Source organism: Rhinolophus hipposideros (assembly GCF_964194185.1).
Source record: "Rhinolophus hipposideros genome assembly, chromosome: 9".
NCBI classification, from domain to species: Eukaryota; Metazoa; Chordata; class Mammalia; order Chiroptera; family Rhinolophidae; genus Rhinolophus; species Rhinolophus hipposideros.
Genome location: NC_138055.1, coordinates 6660868 through 6674304, shown reverse-complemented (window position 1 = coordinate 6674304; position 13437 = coordinate 6660868). Strand labels below are relative to the sequence as shown.

Sequence of the window (13437 nt, the reverse complement as noted above, 5' to 3'; positions counted from 1 at the left end):
TTACAGAGCTCACACTTGAGACAACATGCAGCATTTTTATTCTTGGAGAAAGCAGTCTTTTTTCATTTCTTCTCCACTTTATAGAGGGGTCTCATTTGTTCCGTCCATATTTTTTATTGGCTTAGAACCATGTGGCTTATCTTTTATCTTCTTAATTTATTTTTGTTACATTAGCCAATTATACCTGGGTTTCATTTAGGAATTCTAAAACAATAGCACTAGAAGTGGAACTTGACAACAAGGAGGAAATTCTGAGGTTTGTTTTATGTGGTTCCGCACCCCACCCCCCAACTCCTGTTCAAGCAGTTGTTTCTCAGTCCAGTTGTGTAGGACACAGCTCCCTGGCCCATGCTGGTATTATGAGCCTTGCACTCCACCTAGCTGAGGCAGTCGGTCACCGGTCATTGGTCGGCAGCTCACGGCAGCTCTCGCTGGCTGTCGGCCACTCATGGCGGCACACAGCAGCCCATGGCTGCTCACGCTGGCTGCCAGCCTCTCATGCTGGCCACTGGTCGATCCTGGCAGCACATGGTAGCCCACGGCAGCACACAGCAGCTTGTGGCAGCCCACGACACCTCACGCCAACCTCCAGCAGCCACGACAGCCCAGCTCCAAGGAGAGCCATTGTTTACAATCTTAGCTGTAGAGGGTGCAGTTCACTGGCCCATCAAACCAGTGACCTCGGCATTAGGAGCCTGGTGCTCCAACTACCTGAGCCACCAGGCCAGCCCAAATTCTGAGGTTTTCATAAAATGAATTAATAAGGAATAACCAAAACAAATGTATTTTGTGATAATTAAATTGTTTAGGAACTTATATTTAATGAACAGAGATAACTATTTGAGGTGGATCATCTAACTTGATGTTAAAAGCTTATTGTATGGTTGTGGATTTTTTTTTTTTAACCAACACAAGTATTCTTCTAAGCTTCCATTTATTTATTCCCCATCTGATTCCTTCAAGTACTATATACAACTGAACATGAGATGTTGAAATGATAAAATTAGTGGCTGGAAATCACATTTGTCAGTCTTTTGGAACGCGGCTGCCAAGCCTTTTGTTGGGAATGGCTAGAGAGAAAAAGATACCGAATTTAGCAGAATCATTGTGCCCCCTTCACTTCAGTTTTTGATCTGAAGGCTGTTGCTACTTGATACTGTAACAAAGGTCAGGTTTTCTCACTTCTGTTATGCAAATTGCACAGTATAATTTTTTTGCTCCACATGAGAGTGACAGGGGCCAGAGAGTATATTTATGGAGTCATTTTTTTATATTCTGATCAGAAAAACCCTTTGCCACAAAGACACAATTTCGTTTTGGTCAGTATTTTATATTTGAGCACATCCCACCCTTCACTTTTTAATTTTACTTAATGTGTACATTGTAAAAAAAATATGAGAGAATACTAATCAGAAAAAAGTTTAAACTACTGTACATTTCAATGATGAGGTCAAAAAGCTAATGTGATATAACAGTGATAGGATTTTCTATTCTTAGAGTTCAAGCCATATTTCCTACTCCGGATCCTGCTGCTTTAAAAGACCGACGGATGGAAAACCTGGTTGCATATGCCCGGAAAGTGGAAGGGGACATGTATGAATCTGCAAATAATCGAGTGAGCACCTGTTTTTCTATACGAAGTTCTGTATAAAGTCAAAAATGGACCTATTCTGGTTGCCTAGTTTATTCTTGTTTATTCTTAGTTTATTCTTGTTTGCAACGTGTATTTCAGAAGATACCCTTGATCTCTCCTGTCTTATTCTCATTGTGCACAGTGAAGATAACAAAGTAATTGTCTTCCAGTGGATGTCATCAAGAATCTTCCATTTTTCCTCTAATGCTACAGTGCACTCATGTGGCACTTTATCTGGGTTGTCCTTCTGTCATCTGAGAAAGTGGTTGAGCTGTTTCCAGTGCTGTGCTATTTTCACTAGAATATGGTGAATCAGCTGCTTAGTATTTTCATCTCTAGTAATATTGCAGTTTCTCTACATTAGTTGAACTTTCTTCTCTAAATTGGCACTTCTTCCAAATGTAGCATAGTTTTTCCATGGGCTGTAAATTGCCAGCACGTTTTGTAAACTTACTTTGAGAGGTCATGCTTTACTATGTAGGTTCATAATGAAGCTGCTTTTCACATGATCATTCCAAAACGAACTCATATTTGGAATGATCTAAGAAAGAAGATTAGATTCTTCTCCCTTTTTTAATTTCTGCTTACCTCTTTGAATGAAGTTCATATCTGTTCTTAGTTCATTTTTTCTGTTACCTGATGGTAGTTCTTTTTTTCTGATCTCTTATTTTGTTTCCAAAATTCAAAAAGGCGGAATACTACCATCTGCTAGCTGAGAAGATCTATAAAATCCAGAAAGAATTAGAAGAAAAACGAAGGACTAGACTACAAAAACAAAACATGCTACCAAATGCTGCAGGCATGGTGCCAGTTTCCATGAATCCAGGGCCTAACATGGGGCAGCCACAACCAGGAATGACTTCTAGTAAGTGCTTTTTGTTACAGTAACTTTGAGGGAAATAAGTAATAAAATGGTTTCTCACCAAAGCCATTAATTTTTGCAACTATTCTGGAGTTATCAAATTAGCATTTTTCACCTTTGCAAAGAAAATAATTCATCCTCTAGTAAAAGCAGCTGAAGATTTCTGGGCGTGACACTTAACATATTTTGATAATCTGCCATCAATTTTAGAGCCCAAGATAATTTTCTCATCGTGGCACCTAGACAATGATAGTCCACAGGTTTTCATTGACTTGCATGTGATAGGCAGCCAACAGAGCAGGTTCAAAGACCCCACCAGCTTTCATACATCCTAACCACACAATATCATGTTACTAATATTGACACGATATGTTCAAAGGCTAAGAACTATTTTTTAGAAGCTTCATTTAAAATTCATCTTGACAGTTTCAGTGTTCTGGTTATAGCAGCCTTCTTGGCCTAATGAATTAACCAGATAGCCAAGATTATACATTTCCTTATTCATTCATTGACTCATTAGTAGGTTCCAAGCAGTAAAATGTGGAGTTAGGTACACAATAGTGACAAAGAACATAGGCTGTTAAATGATGTGGGAAGAGGCTATGATAGGAGAAAAAACCTGTATTTCTCTTCAGTTTTTTGTTTTAAAGTTTATTGGGGTGACAATTGTTCGTAAAGTTACCTAGATTTCAGGTGTACAATTCTGTATTACATCATCTGTCTATCACATTGTGTGCTCACCACCGAGTCAGTTCTCTTTCCGTCACTATATATTGGATCCATTTACCCTCATCTACCACCCTCCTATATTTCTTGTCAGGGAAAGCTGACTACCTATAGGTAGTGCCAACTGAGCCAGCAGGTACCAACTTTTATGCCATTAGTGGATTATAGGTGGGCTAAGCAAATCATCCCCCTTGGCCTTGGTGTAATAAAGTGGAGAACTGTTTGTTGTCACTGGCCCTTAGCAGCCTCATTTGTTAACTGCTGTGTGCTAGATGTGTTTTCTCACTGGGCCATGATATGAATAGATTGAGAACAGCAACCACATTTCTGGCAGAGGGAATAGTACGTAGAGGCCCACTGGCAAGGGAAAATGCCGGTGTTTTTTGAGCAGGTAGGAGAACAAATGTTCAGAAACAAATCAAGACTAGAGTTGAGACAGCTTCAGGGCTAATGGTTTAAACTAGGGCGGTAATGAAGGTATAGAGAGAAGTGGACAAATGTGAGATACTTGGATTTGGTAACATTTACTTGAATTCTTGAATTCTTTAGAAATTTGAACCAAGTTTAAAGTCTATCAGATATTAAATTTTGTAGTCATATGTTAGAGTAAAAACAGTATGTTACAATGTAAACAGGAACAAATATTAATAGAACTGTATAGCCATAAGTATATGTTGATCTATAGCTTATACTGAATCTGACATTTTGTAGAATGAAATCCCTATCTTTTACCCCATACAGAAATTAATAGTAGAAGAATCAAAAGTTTTAAACTTGAAACAAAAAGCTGAAAGTATTATATAGAATATTGAAGAAAATATAAAATGAGAAAGGTTTCTAAACTAGGTACTACCTTGAATCTTTAAAGAAAAATTATGACAACAGAAGATACCATAACCATAATTAATGTACAAACCAAGGAAAATATTTTGAATATTAACGGTACTAATTTCCTTAACATATTATTGAGGGGGGAGAGAAAGGTGAAACATTTGGGAAGAAAAATTGAAAAAGGAACTGAAAGAATATAATCAGTACAGACCTTTTAGGGTCTCTAAAGGTTAAAATGTGCATTAGTGACAACATGACTGAAATAAACTGTTCGTAAGAATTTAAGTATAGTCACAGTAGCATAATTTATACTATCGAAACATCCTAAAAGTTATCCAGTCTTACATTGCTAACGTAACCATACAGCTATACAAAGACTCTACAAGATTTCACCAACCATCAGGAGCCATCTACATTTAAAAGTGAAGGTCATCATATGGCTGAGAATGACAGCGTAAGGTGATTCCACCTACCCTTTTTTTGAGCAAACTGCATATGCTGAGCGGCTGCTGCCTATATAGAGATAAATAACAGTTAGAAAGGATCCAACCTGGGGTCCTTGAATAGATAAGTTAAAAACTGCAAGGGAATATCACGATCGGCATAATAGAAAAAACATTTGAAGAGTTATTTAAGAAAATAAAAGAAATTTTCAGAAGAAAGATTACACAGGAGAAATTAAGATAAAAAGACAGCAGGGTAAAGAAAAGGAACTGGGAGGTTAACTGAGTTTAAAACCATATTATGAATAACAAAACAGAAGGTAGGATTTAGAACAGCTTTGTTTTACAAAATGAAAAATGACAAATCAAATTAGTAGAGAGATGATAGCTATAGAAAGCAGATTTGAGAGATGCAATATCCTAATGTAGATGCTGTTATCCCCATTTTATAGATGAGGAACAGAGAGGCATAGAGAGGTTAGCTAACTTTGCGTGGTCAGGGTTGGTGAGTGACAGAACCAAACCCAGGCATTCTGTCTTCAGTCTTCTCTAAGCCATTAAGTATGTTAACTAAACAAAATTATAATAAAGTTATAAAGTAATTTTTAAAAATTTTCTTGAAAGTAAAGACTGAATCAGCTAACCAAACCTAGCTCATCACTCTGCTTTAATGTACAGGTATTAGTAAATCAGGGAACATCCAGGAAATCAAACCAAACCACAAAGAAAGGAATGATAGCTTTGACTAGGCATAAAGCCTGAAGTGTGTCATAAGGGAGAAACGAGTTTAATAAGATAAATATATACGCACCCCCATGTTTATTTCAGCTTTATTGACGATAGCCAGAATATGTTCATCGGTGGATCAATGGATAAAGAAAATGGGGTGTGTGTATTTGTGTATATACACATAGTGAAATATTATTTGGCTATAAAAAGGAATATTTTGCCATTTGCAACAGTATGAATTGACCTTGAAGGCATTATGCTAAGTGAAATAAGTCAGGCAGAGAACAACAACGTGTGATCTCACTTTTAAAAAGTGTGGGATCTTTAAAAAAAAGAGAGAAAGAGCTCATAGATACAGAGAAGATTGGTGGGTGTTAGAGGGGATTGGGAGTGGCAAAATGGGTGAAAGGACAACAGGTACAAATTTCTAGTTAAAAACTAAGTCAGTCCTGGGAATGTAAATGTAATGTACAGCATGCTGACCATAGTTAATAAAACTGTGTTGCACATTTGCAATGCAAAGTTGCCAAGAGTAGATCTTAAATATTCTCATCACACAAAAAATTGTAATTCTATATGGTGACAGATGTTAACTAGACTTACTGTGATCATTTCACGTTAAATCATTGACATACACCTGGAACTAAGAAAAGTAGACAATAGTTTTCACACTTAATTGCTTAATGTGATGTATTAAGTTCGGAGTGAATTTATTTCTAATTTTTATATTTGAAGAGAAAATGATTATGGGTAAGAGGAAGGATTGTGGAAGACTTGAACTTTCTCATCTTTGTATTTCTACAAAATTTGATTTTTTGGCGAAGTATAATAGTACATTTATTATATAATCAAAGGGTGGCTACGTCATAGATGTATGTGTTGGCCCAGAAAGTTGTTCATACTAATAAGCGAGTGTAAGCAACATGTATGTACAGTCTGAAAAAGGTAAACCTAGTTAATTAGATTGGATAAGGAGCTGACTCAATTTTATTTTTTTTTGCAAATGTAAAAACAGAGAAATTTGATGACAGATAAGTACATGTGTTATAATCTCATTTTTTAAAACTGTAGCATATTCCCAGAAAGCAGTTATGGAAGAAATAAACACTAATCTATTAACATTGGCTTCTTGAAGGGGTGGTAGGATTCCTGGATAACTTAGTGTTGTGTGTTACAAGGTTTTTGATTGTCTGATCTATACGTATAATCATCAGAACGTTCCTTCAGATGTTCATCAGATGTTCCTTGCAATAAATGAGCAATTCAGAGCTGCTGAATAGGCCAGCAGTCGATTTTATGACGAGTGGTGGATTTCTGTTTAGATGGGTTGTGCTTTCTCTACTTCACCAGTTTTCCCCATTTCCTGTTGTTTCAGGTGCCTAGTGTTTTTACTTATTGATACTAACTGCCATCCCCTGCTGGCATTTAGCTTGCAATGCCTATCCATATTATTGACAGGAGAAAAAGTTCCTTGTATGTTAGGTCAAAACCTTGTTTTGTATAAAGTGTATGTGACTATATATGTGGAGGATTAAAACGATTAATAGAGGTTTCTTTCTTTTTACTGTGTTCTCTAATCTTTATGTAGTGAACATAGATTGCACACTTGCAGATAAAAAATTATATGACTAAATGTCCAGCATTCTTCAGTTTTCAATTTGTATTGTTTTATTAGTAACCATATTAGTGCTAAGTCCTAATGGACTTAGTAGTAACTTGAATTGCAGTAAGCCACTTAGTCGTGGGGTCATTTTTGTTGCTACTTAGTATACCAAACTTTTTATTAAATGAAGAGAAGTGACAGCAGAATTAGAGAGTTGTCTGAATTGGTGGGCTTCTCTTTAGAGCAGTCTCAGGTTTGAGTGTACAGCACTTTGGGTGGGGCCTGTCCAGGATAGAGCTGGCTCATGACAAGCATTCTATCTTTTCCCAGGGTGCTATAGAAATAGTAGTGTTTTATCTGCACCATGATGGGAAAAAGGTTGGGAAGTGCTGCACTAGAGGATGTGCAGATAATCCGAAAAAACATTAGAAATTATATATTCATATTTTAATCTCATTTTTAGATTTCTGTTACATCTAAGAGATGCATGATATGTAGTGCAATATAATATGTGAATTAAAGTCAGTGTTCACAGTGGGCTTGTGTTCATAAAAATGTATTACTGGGGTACACAGTCAAATTTGTCACTGGACAAAATCTGTGGTTCTTATCTATGGAGGTGTTCACATACTAACCAAAGAATCGGACTTAGTTAAATAGTAGCACATTAATGCTAAAGTAGCTTTTATTAATTTAAGATTTTATCTTATCTTCCTGTTGTCCTAGTTGATAAAGGAATGCATGAAAACCATTTGGAGGCATTTTCTTATATTCCAGAACTAATCATTTTCTTCAAGTTCTTGTCCAGTTCATAGCTTTTATTCTTTTGTGATTCATACTGAATTCTTCAAAATACTACTAAAAATGTTTTGTGGATTTTTATTTTTTTTTTTAAAGGAAAGGAAGCTGACTGAAAGATGCTTTTCTAACCATTTCTCTCTTTCACTCTAGATGGCCCTCTACCTGATCCATCTATGATCCGTGGCAGTGTGCCAAACCAGATGATGCCGCGGATAACTCCACAGCCTGGTAAGTTACAGGAGAAATCCACGTGTGTAACCACAGCCTTTTTAACAGAGTCCCTGGTATACTACATGGTTATACTGGCCACCTTGATTCTTGCCTGAGGCCAGCAGTAAGTATAATTACCTGCTTGAAAAATCTGAAAACCTTTCGGAGTTGGAGCCCAGGGAAGAAGGAAGGGTGAAGAACAGGTTGGCTGGCAGGTCAAGGGGCCAAAAATCAAGGGACATTAAATAAACTACTGAGTATTCATTTAAAACTGGCCAAGATAGACTTGATATTAATTAACAGTGCCCCCTCTATGGCTATGAAACAGATTCATTCACAGTTGAAAGCAGGTTCCTGTATTTGTCCTGATAAAATGATGTAGAACCAGGAATAAGAACTTCGTCTTTTATTCTCTGATTCCATGAAGGTGTTCAGATCTAATATTTTACACTTACTCACAGGTTTGAATCAATTTGGCCAGATAAGTATGCCCCAGCCCCCTATTGGACCCCGGCAAACCTCTCCTCTTCAGCACCATGGACAGTTAGCTCAACCTGGAACTCTCAACCCAGTAAGTTTGACTTGACCGTTTTGGGTAATCTTTTTGGCTTTCACCTGACATTTTTAAAATCCTTTTTCTTTGTTTCTATTCATAAACAAAAATTTTCACACATGCTTCAACAGTTGACTGTAAATGATTAATCCTTAACTTTGATTCTTTCTGTAATTCTGTTGTATTTGACCTTAATACAGACATGATTAAATGATTATATGTGTTTCAGAAATGAGAATAAATGGGTGGTGAATACTAAAATCCTTAGTTTTCACCCTTGTTTTTAGAAATTTATCTTACACAAATAATCACTGAGATACTAAAAATATATAGTTTGAAGAAAATTTATGTGAAGGATTTTGTATTATATACTCTATTTTGAAAAAAAGGCCATATTCTGAATGTACATTAAGAGATTTGTTAAGTTAAATTTGGTACATCTGTAATTTGGAATACTTTATGACCAGTTATTTGAGAACCTGTATGATGGCGTGAAAGCTTTAAAAGGAAAAACCAGGTCTCTAAAGTATATATATTATAGGATCCAGTATAGTTAAGAACTCACTTGACGATAATCTATATAAAATAAACAATAGAAGAAAGATTTGCTTTCAAGTACCGTTCATAATCATACCGTGTTTTCCCGAAAATAAAAAACTAGCCGGACAAGCAGCTGTAACATGTCTTTTGGAGCAAAAATTAATATGAGACCCGGTCTTATTTTACTACAATAAATAAATAAATATAATATGAGACCAGGTCTCACATTAATTTTTGCTCCAAAGGACACATTAGAGCTGCTTGTCCCACTAGGTCTTATTTTCAGGGAAACACGGTAGTACTGGAAAGCATATAAGGGCAGCCAGCCACCTTTCTCTGGAGTCTCTGTTTAATAGCCTGCACACTTTAGCACAGTCACCTCTCTTCTATAATGCCTGTCTTCCCCAAATGCAGAACCTATCCAGGCAGAAAACTTGTCTTTTGCAAGGGTGATGGAGGGGCAATTGCCTGGTCCTAGGGACTAGAGAAAAAGGACCCAACATCTCACTGCTCCTAATGTGAACGCTAAACCTGTTAGCATCCTTTGGTTGGCCCCAGCCCTTACCCTATCTTTCAGAGTTAGCTAGTGCCTCCAATTCTTGAGCCTTTTTCATGTTGTCTAGCATATAACGTCTTGGCGCACCAGTCTTGGCACACCATGTTTAATAAGAAATCTTATTAGTCTTCATTCTAATCTGTAATACACATACCTGTCATAGCTTATGAAGTTTTTGGCCTTTGATACTCCATAGTTCTTTTTTAAAGGCCTGAATTTGCTTGGGATCATTTTAGAAATGAAGTGTAACAATCCTAGAGTATTTGTGGACCGTGAATGCTACCAGGTTCAGCCACAACTTGTAAGAGTTTACTTCTTTGTACCCATTATGGAGTGTTTATGCTTTTATATTACCACTGACGTGAGCAAAGATCTCATGAAATTGTGATTCACTCTTGTCACTTAACAGTATGTAAAGGAACAATTACATCTACTTTGTCAGAATTCTAGGTGCATTTGTTTACCAGAGAATTTGTTTGTCTGTAACCTCTTGTAATTTTAGAGTAGGCTAAGGTAAGCTATGAGGCTGTTCTCTTATCTTGGCATGAGGGTCAGCTTTTGCACCACTTTCCTCCTTTCCTGCCCCCCCTCCTCACAGCATGGCCAGAGCAGTGATGCCAGCTACTCTAATAGAATAACTAATGAAGCAATTTGCTGCTGTGTTTTGTGTGTGCAGCCTATGGGCTATGGGCCTCGCATGCAGCAGCCTTCCAGCCAGAGCCAGTTCCTTCCCCAGACTCCGTTCTCAACACCGGGAATGAATGTAACGAATATGCCTTTGGCTCCGTCTGGCGGGCAAGCCCCAGTGTCTCAAGTATGTCTCGCAAATGGATTTTCTTACTTATTTTTGTGATTCTTTAAACTCTGATCTGTTTTTTACAGGGAAGGGTGACAGCCTACAGTCTATAGTGGGTGGAAGCATACAATTTTTAAAGTCTTTATTAAGAACACTTATGGATATATGGTATTCTGAACAATGAAGAGGTTACTCTAACATAGCAATGGTGTTATAAAATCGGAACTAGATTAAATTGATACTTTTAACCATTTTTTTTTTAGTAGCAAAGTCTTTAAAATGAAATCTTAGTTGACAACTACAATGCAGAAGGAAGAAGTCTAGCAGAAGAGAGTATAGAAAGGCCATAAGACACTGTGTACTCCCCTGGCCCATGCCTCTGCAGTAACTGAGGCTATACATTGGTCAGATTATCCAAAAATATGCCCCCATAACAAGATTTTTATCCGATTTTTATTTTTTTTCCTTTCACCAGACACATCAGACAAATAAATAGTACATCTCTTCGCAATTCAATCTACTGAACTATGCAACACTCATAGTATATGCGAGTTTTAAATGAAGACATTCGTTGCCATTTTCTGTCTAATCAGTTTATGTCCTAAAGTGCATGTAGCCTGCGTATGTAAATATTTCTTTAATTCTCTTAATTGCCGTCTTGTTATGTTTTTCATTTTAACAGGCACAAATGTCCAGTTCTTCCTGCCCTGTGAACTCGCCTATAATGCCTCCAGGGTCTCAAGGGAGCCACATTCACTGTCCCCCTCTCCCTCAAGCACTGCATCAGAACTCGCCCTCTCCTGTACCTAGTCGTACCCCCACTCCCCACCACACTCCCCCAAGCATAGGGGCTCAGCAGCCCCCAGCAACAGCAATTCCAGCCCCTGTCCCTACACCTCCAGCCGTGCCACCTGGACCGCAGACCCAGGCACTGCATCCACCTCCAAGGCAGTCCCCTACGCCACCACCAACGCAACTTCCTCCACAAGCGCAGGCTTCACTTCCTGCTGCTGCTTCCGCCGACCAGCCCCAGCAGCAGCCTCTCTCACAGCAGAGTACAGCAGCATCTGTTCCCACCCCAACAGCACCACTGCTGCCTCCGCAGCCTGCGACTCCAGTAAGCAGAGGCTTGGGTTTGGGCAGAATCATTTCAACTGTACTGTGGTGTTTGGTTAGGTCTGTGCTGTGTTCTTTCTAGTCTGTTCGTTTCATGTTGTTTTCTCCCCAATTAGACGAAAATCTCTGCAGTTAGGGCCTTCCTTTCCCTTTCTTTTCTTTCTGCCTTTTTTTCTCCCTCCTGTTGTAGTACCAAGCATAGAAGGAGCTCAAAAATATGGTTTATGATATTGACCGTTCTATGTTCATGTTGTATTCTGACACTTCAAGGCATGTAAGGGGGACTACATCTAGAAGTTGCATCCTTACTAATAGAACTCTATGTGTCAAGACTTAGAACTCTCTATGTGATTACTGATACTAACTAATATTTTAATTCTCTGTCGTGTTGGTGAACTAAAGTCCCGTGAATCACAGCTACTTCATAAAACACTGTTCATCAGTGATTGGTTCATCCTGTCCTCTGAAAGGCAAGAAGAGCAGAGCACAGAAAAGAAATTTGATTTTATTCTCTTAGATTGGTGCAAAAGTAATTGCGAGTTTTGCAGTTATTTTAAATTTTTAAACCTCATTTACTTTTGCGCCAACCTAATGTGTAGGGTAGGTCCAGAAAAGACTAAACTTACTGTGAAGTTTCTTATTGGAAGACTTAGGAAAAAGATAGAGATGGCCATTTATCCCATTAGAATGTGATGATTCAAAACAGCCACTCAGTATGAAGGTTCATTATGTTCTCTCTACTGTTCTGTACATGTGAAACTTTTCCAAATGAAAAGTTAAAAACAGAACAAGATGGCCAGTCATCCTTATTTTCTTTCCATTTCTCTGTAAATACGAGCTCCTCGAGGTAGTCATCTCTGAAACCGTGGCACCTCTCACACACTGCCACAGAAGGATAGTACCAAAGAAACAGTTGCTGGCTCTTTTATGCACAGCCAGTCAGCCAGTGTGTGTAAGTTTTCAGGCTCCTGTTCCTAAGCATAATTTATGACAAGGGGATGAAAATGGGCAGTAAGCGAAAGCATCATAAATGGATATAATGATGCTGGCCTAGAAAGTGATGAATCATGCCTTCTTGTTGTGTAGCTTAAATTCTGGTTGTTTAATCGGCAAACTTTTTGGTTTTTTCCCATCTCTGCCCAGCTTTCCCAACCAGCTGTAAGCATTGAGGGACAGGTTTCAAACCCTCCATCTACTAGTAGCACAGAAGTGAATTCTCAGACCATTTCTGAGAAGCAGCCTTCACAGGAAGTGAAAATGGAGGTTAAAATGGAAGTGGATCAACCAGAACCAGCAGATACTCACCCAGAGGATATGCCAGAGGTAAGAGTAGGGCAATTGCCGCTGTTATTTGCTTAGCACTACAATCTAGGAACCCAATTAAACAGGAAAGTATTCTGATAATTAGGTCTTATTTCATTGATTTCCGTGTGAGAAAGGGTCTTCAGATTCATCTGAAGGGACTTTATTTACTCAAACACAGGGGAGAGTAAATAAGACTGGTCTTATTGCATCCAGTTGCATGTCTTTGAAATACTAAAAATAACCTACCTTTTTAGACTAAAGCTGAGGACTGTAAAGTGGAACCTACAGAAACAGAAGAGAGAGGCACTGAATTAAAAACTGAAACAAAAGAGGAGGAAGACCAGCCAAGTACTTCAGTTACCCAGTCGTCTCCAGCCCCAGGACAGTCAAAGAAGAAAAGTAAGTGTCTTAGGCTCTGTGTTCCTGGAGATGGGGAGAAACCCTAAGAGCTTGAGAAGAATAGGATAAGGCATCTGGTTCCATGGGCCTCGGAAATTGACTTCATTAAGCTTGGAACCCTTGGCCTGGTCTCTTCGTTATTTACTAATGTTGGAAAAGATTTTATCTATTTTTATAAGGTGTATTTGCTTCCTGGAATCACTGGGTCAGTCACACCCATCATTTCTTCAGGGTTGGGTGGTTCACAAATATCACAATTGTCTTTTTTTCAGAGGAGTGAAATTGTCAAGTAACATTGGCTGAAATGCAGGAAATAATAGCAATAATCATCACA

At 38.1% G+C, this 13437-nt stretch overlaps 1 protein-coding gene across 1 annotated transcript in view; it reads left to right on the top strand.

Annotated features, from left to right (window-relative positions):
* Window positions 1-13437, top strand: part of EP300 (EP300 lysine acetyltransferase) — a 71989-nt gene that overhangs the window by 37267 nt on the left and 21285 nt on the right. Inside the window, exons 9-16 of the mRNA XM_081060691.1 lie at window positions 1498-1615; window positions 2324-2498; window positions 7779-7856; window positions 8300-8409; window positions 10164-10301; window positions 10966-11400; window positions 12543-12722; window positions 12959-13103. Of these exons, the coding sequence (XP_080916817.1) occupies window positions 1498-1615; window positions 2324-2498; window positions 7779-7856; window positions 8300-8409; window positions 10164-10301; window positions 10966-11400; window positions 12543-12722; window positions 12959-13103 (1379 nt within the window). The remainder of the gene's footprint in view (window positions 1-1497; window positions 1616-2323; window positions 2499-7778; window positions 7857-8299; window positions 8410-10163; window positions 10302-10965; window positions 11401-12542; window positions 12723-12958; window positions 13104-13437) is intronic.